At 41.0% G+C, this 14,030-nt stretch overlaps 1 protein-coding gene across 1 annotated transcript in view; it reads left to right on the top strand.

Annotated features, from left to right (window-relative positions):
* The window catches only part of STXBP2 (syntaxin binding protein 2), an 84,316-nt gene extending 70,552 nt beyond the window's left edge, over positions 1 to 13,764 (top strand). The window contains exons 15-19 of the mRNA XM_077469979.1: positions 1,143 to 1,249; positions 2,015 to 2,113; positions 5,214 to 5,305; positions 5,393 to 5,550; positions 9,942 to 13,764. Coding sequence (XP_077326105.1) covers positions 1,143 to 1,249; positions 2,015 to 2,113; positions 5,214 to 5,305; positions 5,393 to 5,550; positions 9,942 to 10,021 — 536 coding nt within the window. The 3' untranslated portion in view covers positions 10,022 to 13,764. The remainder of the gene's footprint in view (positions 1 to 1,142; positions 1,250 to 2,014; positions 2,114 to 5,213; positions 5,306 to 5,392; positions 5,551 to 9,941) is intronic.
* Positions 13,765 to 14,030: the final 266 nt, after the last annotated feature.

A 14,030-nucleotide genomic window follows, 5' to 3' on the forward strand; every position in this document is an offset into this window, starting at 1 on the left:
TCGGAATCTCCGACCATGTGTACAATGGCTTACAATACGCCAAACAGCACAGGGACAAGCCTCAAACCCTCTAACACAAAGTCATTTGGAGTGATGAGGCCATAATTTAGCTTTTTGGCCACAACCATAAACGTTTCATTTGGAGAGGAGTCAACAAGGACTATGATGAAAGGTACACCATTTCTACTGTGAAACAGAGGGGAATCGATGATGCTTTGTGTATGTGTGAGCTACAAAGGCACAGGAAATTTGGTCAAAATTGATGGCAAGATGAATGCAGTATGTTATCAAAAAATACTGGAGGAACATTTGCATTCATCAGCCAAGAAGCTGCGCATGGGGTGTTCTTTGACATTCAAACATGACAATGATCCAAAACACAAGGCCAAGTCGACCTGTCATTGGCTACAGCAGAATAAAGTGAAGGTTCTGGAGTGGCCATCTCAGGCTCCTGACCTCAATATAACTGAGCCACCCTGAGTAGATCTCAAACGTGCAGTTCATGCAAGACAGCCCAAGAATTTACAGGAACTGGAGGCTTTTTGCAAAGAGGAATGGGCAGCTTTACCATCTGATATACCACAAAAGACTTCAAGCTGTCATTGATGTTTAAAGGGGGCAAAACACGGTATTAAGTACTGGGGTATGTAAACTTTTGATCAGGGTCATTTGGGTAGTTTCTGTTGTGATTATGATTTAAAAAGAGTAAACAAAGTTGATTTGATAATAAATGGCTTCAGCAAAACAGTAACCATGAATGAAAGAAACGTTTTTGTGTTATCATTCAAATTCTTTGAAAAATGTCCAAGAAATCATAAATTCTGCCAGGGTATGTAAACTTATGAGCACAACTGTATGTGTTACTTCAAAGCTGCAGGGGCACATAGGTGACAATAACGGTTGGTGAGTGGAGCCTGAGTGCATAGCGGGGAGGCGAATATCAAGTAAGTTTCAGGTACTCCAACATTTTGTATTCTAAAAAAAATTAAATATTGATGCACATTCAGTCTCTGGAGAATAGCAATTTGCAAAACCAATCATGGGGGAGTTGGATCTAGGATAACACGGCATGTTTTTTCAGGATAATGTTTGCATGCTTTACAAATGTATTAGCTTCTCTCTGTAATTCTTTTATCATGTAGGTATAACAGAAGAAAATTTAACCAAGCTAATTCAGCATGCCAATATTCAGAGTGACAGCAACATTATCAGGAACCTGAACAACCTAGGGACCCGTGTCTTGTCGGGGGTAAGTTGTGACAATGGTGCCTCTCGCCCATCATTCAGGTTCTTAAGCACTGATAAATGAGCATGGCATGTATGGTTTCCCAAAATTCTATTGCCTGATGGTTTTGGTTCTATAGTCTACACTTCATCTGAGAATTAAAGTTAAGCTGGCCATACACTGTTAGATTCCACCACCCACACAAACCTGATGGATAAAGAAATACAAACTCTGACCCCCCACCTTCCAGATCTGACATTCTCATACACTGATCAATGGCTGCATGAGAAAAGTTTCCCAGCCCTCTGACAGAAGTTGTTCAAACACTCGATAAGGGGGATGGCCACACACAGATCAAAGTTCAGCCTGTCCCTTTTTGATCAGTGTATGCCCCCCTCAGTGTTTGGGGAATAGGCGTAACCAAATTACAGTTAGAAAAGAAGAAGCCCAGCAAAGTTAATCTATAAAAGCTTTTGTAATATTGTAATTTCTTTTCTTTTTTTTTTTCTTTTAACTGCTCATTTTTCAGAATTGAGGCATTCATGTCATGACTATGATAAATGTATGCCTTGTACAGTCAGTTATCTATAAATTTATATGCCAAAAAAATCTCTGCAAAAATCTAAAAGCTAAGATAACAGCATATCTGTGTCTTCAGCTCATAACCGAAATCTTTTTCCTTATTAGTCAGTCTCTATTGTCACCAGCAGCAACTATAACTTCTCCTAGCAGACTTTCTGTACCTGGCAATACAGTTTGACCCTAACCTCTTCTCCCTGACTCCCATAGCAATCGAGCTCCTCTCCCAACAAGCCAGTCAGGAAGCTGCGTCCCGAGTCTACCTATCAGCTATCACGTTGGACGCCAGTGCTGAAGGACATCATGGAGGTAAATCAACGGTTTCAGTTGTACTTTTGTTTATCTTGTGAAAGCCCTTGCTCCAATACCTAAAGCCCTCCCCCCTCCCAAAGTCCAAGCGGTCATACAGTTCATGCTCCAGGGTCAGCTCTACTTTGTTGCTCCCCCACACCCCTCCTCCACTTACAATGGTCTAACCTACTTTAATCTGTAGAGAGGCATGCATTGTGGGGGAAGGGCCTACAGCTTGAACAAAGTTGAACTTTTGTATAGTGAGAGTCTTTGGTCTTTGGATGTTCCTTCAACCAATACGGTTCCTTCCAGCACTGAGATCTTTGCATTAGAATGTGTAAAATGTTGGTGTTGATTAGGTAAATATATAGTTGTAGGGGTAAAGCCAGTAGTATTTACGGTGCTATGGTAGGGGCAATGCATAATGTAGTTTATTATAAAGTTGAAGTGTGGGGTAAGCTTTTGTGTTAGAATTAAAGACTATCTAAACCCAAAATTTCATATTCCTGATATCTGCCTGCTGTACCATGTACTTGTATAAGAAAGTATTCTGTTCTCTTTGTATTGCTTCCTTTTTTTTGTGTGTGAATTTCCTGGTGTTCCTGTTAATCCCTCTGCTTTCCTATAAAATATAAGCAGAACACACCGTGCTCAGTTTTCTAGCTATGCTGGGGAACTCAGCCTGCTCTCCCCCAATGATCAGACTTACCCTGATTCGCGCCCCCACAGCCTTTCACTGGGGGGGTGGGGGGATCAGTGTGCTGTTACTTCTCCTCCCCAGCTCTTATGCAGCTAAAAACATTTAATTTCTATTTTAAACTGAATAGGGCGTTTTTACAAAGTGATCGTTTACAATCACTTTAGGAAAAGTGGTACTCAAATTGGTGAAGTAACCATAAAGCTCAGCAGGGACATGGAATTTTATAAATGGGCAACTCCTATCCTCATATTGATTAGTGGTTCCAAATTAAGAACTACTGCAGTAGGGAACAGACACAAAAGACACACTCCACATCTCTCCACATAACTGTTATGCTTTATTATGGTGCAATTGAAGGTTTTTATATACATGATTGCGTAGGTATCGCATTAATATTCCAAGTGTATGTTTATGGTAACAAGGAGCGTAGCATAGGCAGACTAATTCTAATCAGGACTTGAAAGAATGAAAACATTAGGGCAGTGTGCACAACATATAAAATAGAATACATTTATATACAGACCTTACAAATTTCCTTTACAGCAGTTTACCTAAATGGTGCTCCTTCCACTACTTTAGCCCTATTAAAAACAAGGGCATGGGACATGTGCGACACTCCACAATGCAGCATTTAATGCCTGAGCAGCCCATTGCCATGCCTCAGTGCTGTTGCATGGTAGGGGGCATGCTTAGGTCTGTGCAAATACTGACTTTTAGAACCACTGTGTTTCAGAGGATTTCCCTACAGTAGCAGATTAGGAAGTATGATAGAGGTAGGTGGCTTGCTACTAACCTTCATAATTATGAAGTGTTCATCGATGGAGTACGGAATGATTACCCCCCAACCACTGACCCTCCCCTACTCTATTGAACACTAAAAAAAAGTTTTGTCATTACATACACTTTAACCACTTAAGCCCCAGAAGATTTGGCTGCTCAATGGCCAAGCAATGTTTTGCAATATGGCACTGCGTCGCTTTAGCTGACAATTGCACGCTCGTGCGCCGTTGTACCCAAACAAAATTTACATTTTTTTTTCCCCCACAAATAGAGCTTTCTTGGTGGTAATTGATCACCTCCTGCAGGTTTTTTTTTGCACTATAAATAAAAGAAGAGCAACAATTTTTTGAACTTTTTGCAATAATGAATATCCCAATTAAAAAATAAAGAAATATATATATATAATTTTAAAAAATATAAAATTTTTCCCTCCGGTTTAGGATGATATGTACTCTTCATATTTTTGGTAAAAAAAAAAATCGCAATAAGCGTATATTGATTGGTTTGCGCAAAAGTTATAGCGTCTACAATTTTTTATATATATATTAGTAATACAGGTGATCTGCGAATTTCTATCTTTTTTTTTTTTTTTTATTTTTTTTTTTTTTGGGACTGAGATTTTGCGGTGGACAAATCTGACACTTGACACATTTTTGGGACCATTGACAATTTATACAACGATCAGTGCTATAAAAATGCACCGATTTACTGTATAAATATCACTGGCAGGGAAGGGGTTAACACTAGGTGGTGATGAAGGGGTTAACTGTGTTCCCTAGTGTGTGTTCTAACTGTGGGGGGGATGGGACTGCCTAGGGAGGAGAGAAATCGGTGTTCATACTTGGTATGAGCACACGATCTGTCTCCTCTCCGCTGAGAGAACCGGGATCTGTGTAAACTCTGTCACGAGTGATCACAGGTGCCCGGCTGTCATCGCGTCCGCCAGGCACTCGCTTCGGCTACGGAGTGGAGCCGCATGTGCACACGCCCCCTAGTGGTCAAACGCCAAACCAACGCACAGTTGCGCCTGTTCACCTAGGGGAGCTAACCTGCCATAGTACAACTGCGGAGGCTGGTCGGGAATGGGTTAAAGTAGAACTAAAGGCAAAAGCTGCTTTTTTTTTTTTTTTTTTTCCATTTTGGCTAGAGTAAAGGAGGGTTATAACTGCTGTTTGTTTTTTTTTTTTGTTTTTTGTTTTCTTGTGTCCCATTGGTGAGATTTTTCTTCACTTGCTGTCCCATATATAAAACTGGAAGTGAGAGAAAATCCCACACAGTGAGAAAATTCCCATTGGAAGATTTCCCCTCTATTTTTGTTCTGGTGACAGCCCAAAGTTTTGGATTTTCTTTTACTTTTAACCCTAGGTGATAACAGGAAATGGGATAAATAGAGAAAGTGAAAGTAAAAAGAAAATCTGAAATTTTGAGTTTACTTCAGAACAGGATAGAGGGGAAATCTTCCAAAGGGGACACCAGTTCCAGTGACCCTGTTGACGCATCGGGATTCCCTCATTTTGGGAGGATTCCCTGTCCGCCCGCATGAAAGGGACCTTATTTTGCCATTTGCTCCACTTATTCAATTAAATGAGCTCCTCCATACTGTACCTCTGGTATAATAAGCTCTTTGTGGATTTGTAGGATGCCATTGAAGACAAGTTGGATAAAAAACAGTGGCCCTTTGTGAGAGAGCCCCATGCACAGGGAGGAGGAACTGCCCAAACAGTGGTGAGGTAAGTGTCTTCAGCCTGTCTCCAAGTAAACCTTCCATCTGAATTGAATTGCATTCTCCAGTTTTCATGTGTTTTTGTGTTTTTCAGCGCACGATTTGGTCACTGGCACAAGACACGCAGTGCAGCAGAGTACAGATCTGGACCACGGCTCCTCGTCTATGTCGTAGGAGGAGTTTCCATGTCTGAAATGAGATGTGCCTATGAAATAACCAAAGCTACGGAGTCTAAGTGGGAGGTTTTGATTGGTCAGTTTCGGATGCCACATATTTTCTTTCTTTTGGGTTATCATCTTCACTCTCCATTTTTAAAGTTTTTGTATTTGTATTGTTTTTCTTACAACACCTTCTCCCTGAACCTTTTGCTTCAGATTAAGGTATTTTATGTATATCCTGCTGAGCTTTTATTCTTATATGGATAGATGGGACTACCAGTCTTCACAACCAAGAGTAGGGGGTTGATTTACTAATGCTGGAGAGTACAAACTCTGGTGTAGCTGTGCATGTTAGCAAATCGGCTTCTAACTTCAGCTTGTTCAAAGCTTTGACGAAAATGGATATTGATGGAAGGGGAGATTATGTAAAAATCAAAAAAAAATGTATGTTTTGACAAAAAACCTGAAAACTGATTTGTTTCTATGCAGATCTCCACCAGTTTTATACTCTTCAATTTTTGGTAAATCATCCCCTAGGTTTTAAAAGCACTCGGCAAGGATCTCTGTGTTTTGCTATTAGGGAGCTTTTATAGTTACATAGTTGAAGAGACTCTTATACAAACACAGTGAAACACGCACATGCAGGTATAAATGGTAAGCTATCCCTTAAAATTAGCAGATGGATTTTCCAAATTGTGAACACCTAGACCCGGGGGGGGGGTCTCTGAACCCAGATTTCTTAAGGATTTTCTGTCAAAGGTGGGGAAAACCAGATGTGGTCACCCTGACCCACACCCAGGTTCAACAGCAAGCTGAAAAGGTTTGTAGCCAAGCCCAGGGATCCTTTGGACTTCACAGTAGATGGTCTGGTGATTCCTTGGACTCCAATTCCAACTGGTTTATGCATTCCTGATGATAAAAATCCTTGTTTGAATGCTATACAAGATAAAAGGCTTCCAGTGATTTTTATTGCAGCAAATTGGCCCAGAAGAACATACTTAGACTTCTAGCCCAGGACAACATTGTTCATCCTGCTTCTCAATGGCATGGTTGTTGAAACCCAAGTTTTAAAGGATAGGGTTATCGGTGATTCAGTCTTTCCCACTTGACTTAGAACAAGGAAACCCTGATGCCCTGTACACATGGTCGGACATTCCGACGACAAAATCCATCGGATGGCCCAAACTTGTCTTGCATACACACGGTTGCACAAAGTTGTGTGAAAATCCGATCGTTCAGAACAAGGTGACATAAACCATGTACGACGGGACTATCAAGAGGCCAGTAGCCATTAGCCTTAGTCTCATAATCTATTCTGAGTATGCATGGCACTTTGTGCGTCGGAATTGTATACACACGACAGGAATTTAAATGATCAGTTTTGTTGTCGGAAAATTTTAGATCCAGATCTCAAACTTTGTGTGTCGGACTTTTTCCATTGGAATTTCTGATGGAGCCCACACACGATCGAAATTTCTGACAACACAGTCTGATTTCCGTCAAAGTCCAACCGCGTGTACAGGGCATAATTCTGTAAGATTTACCACTGCACATGGGAGGTCTAATTTTCATGAAGTGAGGATAGGAGGCTTAACCCTTAGGAATACTCTATTGCTTATATTCTGTCCTTTCATCAGTCTGGTCTTGACCATCCTCAAGGGACAGGTTTCTACCTTATCCATCCTCTTCCAGAAGCCCATTGCCTTCGCAATCGCTTATCCAGACTTTTTTTACAGGGAGTTACTAATATCATTCCCCCAATTCAACCTTCTGTGTCACCTTGGGATGTCACCCTGGTCTTCAGAGCCAGCTAGAGACGTTCCTTTGGAAGATATTACCTTTTTCGGGTTGCCTTCTTGGTCATCATCAGGCCTTTTAGACATGTTTCTGAGTTAGCAGGTCTATGTAAAAGAACCTTTTCTTGTGGGTGGGTTTCAGACCAAAACCTTGCTTTTTGTCAAAGATGATCGCCTTCTTTCACCCCAATGAGGACATTGCCCTCCCTTCCCTTTGTCCTGCACCAAAACATGACAAGGCAGTTTCTCTACATTGCCTGGTGGTCAGGGCTGTCGGGGTCTACCTGAAAGCTACCACCTCTATGTGCAAGACTTAAGTCCATTTTTGTCTTGACTGTGCACCCTCATAAAGGACTCCTTACCTTTTGGCTCCACCATTGCAAGGTGGATTAGGCAACTCATATCCAGGGCCTACGCCCTTAAGTGGATGTAAACCCGATTCATGAAATTTGACTTGGGCACGCATATCTGTAGTGTTTCTGCTGTTTCATTCCTCTGTTATCAGCATGATAACAAAGTTCTCTGAGACATGAGATAAAAGCAGCTGAAAATTTGTGTTGTGTGGGAGGTTGCTATAAATTAGCAGAGAGCTTTTCTTGTCCCTGCACAGCTCTGAAAGTATCTTCGTTCTTCTGCCTATGTGGAGTGGGGGTGTGTGCCTTTCCTCCAATCGTCTCCCAGTGTAAGCCAAGACTACACTCCCAGTGCTGAATGATGAAGTGAGAATTCTAAAGTATAGCTGAAGACAACAGATATGCATGTAGAACTTATGTAGGGAGATTAATCGCTGTGTATCGTTTGAGGCTCTTCACATCACTGGATATATGTGAGGCTTTACATCCACTTTAAGGAAAAGATTCCTCCATTTTCCATCAGAACCCATTTCACGAGGAGCAGGTACTGAAAACAAACAATATTCTACTAGGTTACAAACAGACCTCTGCCTTTCCAGTTTGACCTCTCGTAATTTCCAGCACTTTTGATCCAGAAAAACCTCTTGCGCTGCGTGACTGTTCAGTTTTTTTTTTTTTTTTTCCCCCATATTTGGAAAGGGGGGATAAATTGAAGTTTTCATAGTATGCAGTGTGTCTATATAATAAATACATAAATGGTGACACCTATGTTTGCTCACTATGTACTCAGGTTCTGCTACCTGTTTTTCTGTGCACACAGTGGTTTTGCTTTTTGCTACTTTTGCTTATAATGTAAAGTTGGCCATAAATCAAAATTCGGCCAGGTCAGCAGGGACTGGCTGAATTTTGATTCATCTGTGTCCATTCCAGTTCATGGGAAGTTGCCCTAATGATCCATTTCTTGTGAGTGGGAATGTTGGAAAATTTGTCACCACTAGGATGCAGTGCTAATCAGTGTATTCTGACAGCGGAGGAGTCCCGCTGTCAGAATACAATAGCACAGCATGAAGGATTCCACCAGCTTAAAGCGGTTGTATAGCCGGCGGAAGGTTTTTTTTTTTTTTTTCTTCCTGACCTGCAAAGGAAAAGGCATAATGAGCTAGTATGCACCGCATACTAGCTCATTATGAAATACTTACCTTAGAACGAGGCCCCGACATCTGGCCCGATCCACGTCGAGGGAGCTGACATTTTCCCTCAGCGTTTCTTACGGGTATCGCAGCTCCGGCGCTGTGAGTGGCCGGAGCCGCGATATCGTCAGCCAGGGCTTCCAGCCGAGAATCCCCTGTGCGCATGCGCCACTGCATTCAGTGGCGCATTGCGAGGGGAATATCTCCTAAACCGTACAGGTTTAGGAGATATTTTTTTTTCTACCTACAGGTAAGCCTTATTTTAGGCTTTCCTGTAGGTAAAAGTCAAAAAATTTACTATACAACCACTTTAAGTCTGAGTCGGCTGGCTCATTGTAAACACTGCACTCCCTGTGTGACTCATGTCTTATCTTACAGTGTGTACACACTGGCCTGTATCAGCTGGTTAAGTAGACAGCCTGTTCACATTGGCCAGTTTCTGACAGAAGCCAAACTTACAACCAGCTTCTGTCAAATGGGCATGCTGGAATATCGGCATCCGATCATCACTGGCAGTCAATGGCTGATCAGTGTGTTCTGCCAGGGGACACACAAAGGCACAGCGGGGGAGATTGTCGTACTAACGTTGCTTAGTTGGTGCAGCGTCCTTTTTTTTTTTTCTTTTTTTTTCTTTCAGCCCGCTAGGTTGAACGGAAAAAAAAAATTTCTACCCAGCACTGGTTATTGATAACGAGATACTATCACCTTAGCTATTCAGGCAAAGTAAAAGTGTTTTTGTAAAGCACTCCCCTTAACTCCTGATGCTCAAACTGTCAGTACTTCCATACCACTTCTTTTTCTGTCACAGCTGGAAGCAATACCTGGTGCTTCTCAGCATGTGGCGGCATTTTACCTCTTCCCATGTGACAGTGCTTGGGTCTAGCATCAAATCGCAATGACAGGAGGGTGATATCATCACTAATCTTGGCACGCAAAACCAATCTCCCCTGGCTATGATGGTAGAGGGAGTGCAGGGACAGAGTATCGGGGGTTTGGGGGCCCTTTACAAAAGACACTTTGCCCTGGAAAGGTAAGGTGACAACAGTGTCTCTTTAAGAGAGACAGAGTAATTGAATTGAAGCTCTGAAGTCACTTGTTTGTGAAATATATCTTTTAATGTTGTCCTTTTTCTCTCTTTTTTTTCAGGGTCTACTCATATTTTAACACCCACCATCTTTCTGGATGGCCTAAAGTCTCTGGATCTTCCAGCTCCTCTAAGTGAATGAAAAACAAGTGAAAAGCTTGTTCAATTTTATAAGCTTCTTGATCCTGGCCCTCCATCCTCCTTGATGACCTTCTTATATGTGGGACTGGGGACCTGTCAACAGAGTCTGGGAGACCTGCCATCTTTCCTGTGCACTTCTGGAGGATCATCCCTCATTCCATTAAAAACATTTATTAGTGCGGAGCTGCATCTTCCTCTCATTGCCACTGGAACCAAGGAGCTGCCTGATAAAACCACTTCTTACCAGAGCACAATTGTTCTATTACGATATGTGCTATTTTGTTTGAGAGATGTGAGATCACCTTGAGGCTCCGTGAAGTTATCACATTTTGATACAACATATATTTGATAAATCTCCTTTGTGCACATTCCCAACATACATCTTATGATTCTCCCTGTTTATACATGTCCCTTTCTGCAAGTGATTGATAACAGAACCAAGTATACTTCCAGCACAAGACGAAGGTGGCTGTCGTCTCTCTAGTTCATTCTTCCTCACTCGTGTCGGTTACACCTGTAAAGATTATTACTATACATCAGAGTGGAGTTATGATAGGGAGATGCACTATACCTAGGCATTTCATGAACTGTTTTTGCGGTTTTACAGAAATTCTTATGATTTTTATATACAGCTTAATTTTCACAGCAGGAATCCATCGCAGTGTCGCGTCTATCGCTTTGCTTCATTTAATGGTAAAAAATCTCTAATAAATGTATCCACGGCACAAGCAACATTTATAACAATTCCACCAACTTAAAACCAGGCAGTCTCCGCATGCACTTTTATGTGTTTGGTATTTTTGTGTTTTTTTAATAGCTGAGCCCCAGGCAGATATAAAAATGCAAATGTGTAGTCATTAATTGCACTTGCATTTAAAACAAATACTTGTAACTACATGAATTTGGTTTGATATCGGCCCCTGTACAGCAGAGTTCAGGGGGGAGAGGGAGAAGCCGCACAAGGAGCCAATCAGGTGTGTTGCAGTACAAAGAGATGAGCTCATTAGTTTGCTGTATCACCTCTTATTGCCAGTCCTAGAATGGGGAGGAAACCTGCAAGTTAAAGCTGTGTAAATTTCAGGACTGGATAAGAAATAGAAGTCCTACAGGAAATCGGCTCCCATGTATCCATTTATCGGTTTGCCTGGAGTTCAGCTTTTATGTGTGTCTAAATGTTTTTTGTATAGTGTAAGGAATGGTTAAAAAAAACTGTCGCGTGTTTTTTTTTTTATTTTTTATTTTTTCTGTGACACTTTCAAACTATCTCTCATTTTCTGATGTGCATATTATTTATATGCCTACTCTTTTCTGTTTGCTGTAAATAAGTTGAAACGTGTTGTATTCTTTGATGTGAAAAAACGTACTTTCGTTTCACCTTGTGTAATTATTATTATTATTTTTTTTTATAGCCCAACTGAACTTTCAGCTTACATCAGCAAAGACTGGGGGGGGGGGGGGGGGGGGTTATTTACTAAAACTGCATGTTGCAAATTCTGGTGCAGCTCTCCATAGTAGCCAATCAGCTACCAGGTTTTGTTGTCAAAGCTTAATTGAACACGCTGAATTTATAAACTGATTGGCTACCATGAAAAGCTGCACCCGATTTCTAAGTGTACAGGTTTTAATAAATATAACTAGGCTTTGACTGCTTTGTAAAGAAAACAGACTAGAAATGTTTGTTCCAGCCAGCAAGCTGTAGAGAAGGACCCAACCCAGTGTTGGTCACTACAGAGGTCTGCCAGAGCTAGCGCTGTCCAATCAGCAGTGAGCATAAGATTTACTGATTGGAGAGCTCTAGTTCTGACTCAGCAAGGAGTGTGTGTGAGACCCTCTGCATGGAGACTATGGCTTCCATTTAGAGAGCAAGGGATCTTCTTTACAGCATGTTGGTAGGCTTTTGTGCTTTAGGTTGTGGCTGTTTTCTAAAAGAAAGCAAACTGTAAGTCTTTTACATACCTTTTTTTTGTTTTTCATCCACCTGGAATGCGTTTCGCTGATTTAAACCAAATGTTCATTTGGTCTTTAAATATTTTTTTTTTCCCCCATTGCTTTATGTATGTTTTATTAAAGCGGACCTTCAGTCATTTTTTTTCAACTTTCCATCTATTAAATCTTCTGCCCTTGTTTTAACTTTAGATAGTAAAACATTTTTTTTATGCCAGTAAATACCTTATACAGCCCACTTCCTGTTTCTTGCCTAGGCTTATTACATCCTGCACAGCTCTCTCTCTCTCTCATTCTGGTGAGAGTTTGCCAGGAAGGGAGGGGGGGGGTGAGTCATAAGGGGGCCAGTGAGAGCTGCAGAGCTGGAGGTGTGTGTGTCTGTGTAAATCCAGGAAGTGAACAGGCAATAGCTTCAGCTGCCCACAGTTAAAATGGATGCAGCCAGACTCGGTGGAGGGAGATTTCTGCAGCATATTTGACAAGTACAGAATCGCAGTATATATAAAATATACAAAGTGGTTGGAGAGAAGCTTCAGAATGGCAAAGATGTTTTTATTACAAATTGTGTGTGCAGACTGCATTCCTCTTTAACCTTGAGACTGCACCTAACACGTTTCACTCTCTTTGATATTAATTAGCAGAAGGATTGTTATGTTTTTTTTTTCATGGGAAAAATATATCTTTGTGTGTTCTTGTTGGTAATAAGCCATTTTTTCCAGAAATGATTCAGTTATGTCCTCTGTTGATTCAGACACTTGTACCGCAGTTATACATACTTCTACATCCTACAGTACAGGTTAATTCATATTTATCTAACAGTTATTTTACAAAGAAATTGGTTTTATGGGGCAATTGGATATCATTTTGATATAGGGGCATTCGATTTGGTGCTAGCAAGTTAACCTTCAGCTGTCACAGAAATCTCCATAAGCTGTACGCAGTTCCCACAAAGGACATCTTCTCTGCCATCTTGTTCTTGGGGGATGGTTGATGTTAAGCATTGTGCTGTGCTAGAAGGGACTGGGTGTGAAACTGACGCCAAATGCACAGTTCAGCGTCTGTACACATCTGTTCATGTGAATATTTATATAAATGGTGCCTTGCTTTTTATGATATGCAAATGAAAGTGTGCCTTTTACCTCGCAATCTGTCATTATAAAACTGTCTGTCCACTTTGGAATAGCTTTCTGTAAATGTCAGATTCCAGGCTATGTTTCCATTAAATTGCAGCCATTTCCTCTTTCTTAGCCTACTCGTTTCTCCACTTTTTCTTGGCTCGAAAACATACACATTTGTACTATTCTACCACAGTCAGAATCCAGTCACAGTTACAAAACAATAAAGAAAAGTTTTATGGTGTAAATTTCAGCACTGTGTGCTCCTTTTAGGGCCAGTTCACACCAGATGCAGTTCCGTTTTTTTCTGCACCAATACAATCCGTTCCGTTCAGTTTCTGCACCAGAAACTGACTGCATAGTGTGAACTAGAGCCATTGGAATACATAGAAAACACTGTGCTTGCATTTTTAGTGCAGAAAAAAGCGCACGGAACTGTGTCTGGTGTGAACTGGCCCTTACAGGATTGTTTTGCCGACACATTTAGTGCCAAAAGTGGTAATGAAGTTTTCAAATGTGCTGCTGGGGAACTAAAAGTCCCAGCATTCTCTGCCAGTTGAACCAACCTAGGCTTTCTGATGTCCAATCTAACTTCCCCTGATGTAAACCCCCAAAAAAGTGTGCTGTCTCTTTTAAATCATCCTATAACGTGCTACTGTGCAATAAATACTCAATTCATAAATTATATACAGTGCTCATGTGCAATAAAAGTGCATTTTGTTTTTATTACAGCGCTTTACATAATGTACATTCACATCACTCCTTGCCCTCAAGGAGCTTGCAATCTGATATCCTTATCTCACATTCATATATACACATACTTGATGTGATTGTAGCAGTATTAGTGCAATTGTGACAGAGAAAATTGAGTACTGTCAATGATACTTTTTTTATTTTTTTTATTTGCGCTAACATACAATTTTTCAGGACAAGCTTTTGGGGTATGTCCCC

Source organism: Lithobates pipiens, unplaced genomic scaffold (assembly GCF_037356315.1).
Source record: "Lithobates pipiens isolate NorthernLeopardFrog02 unplaced genomic scaffold, aLitPip1_a1.2 Scaffold_8, whole genome shotgun sequence".
NCBI lineage: Eukaryota > Metazoa > Chordata > Amphibia > Anura > Ranidae > Lithobates > Lithobates pipiens.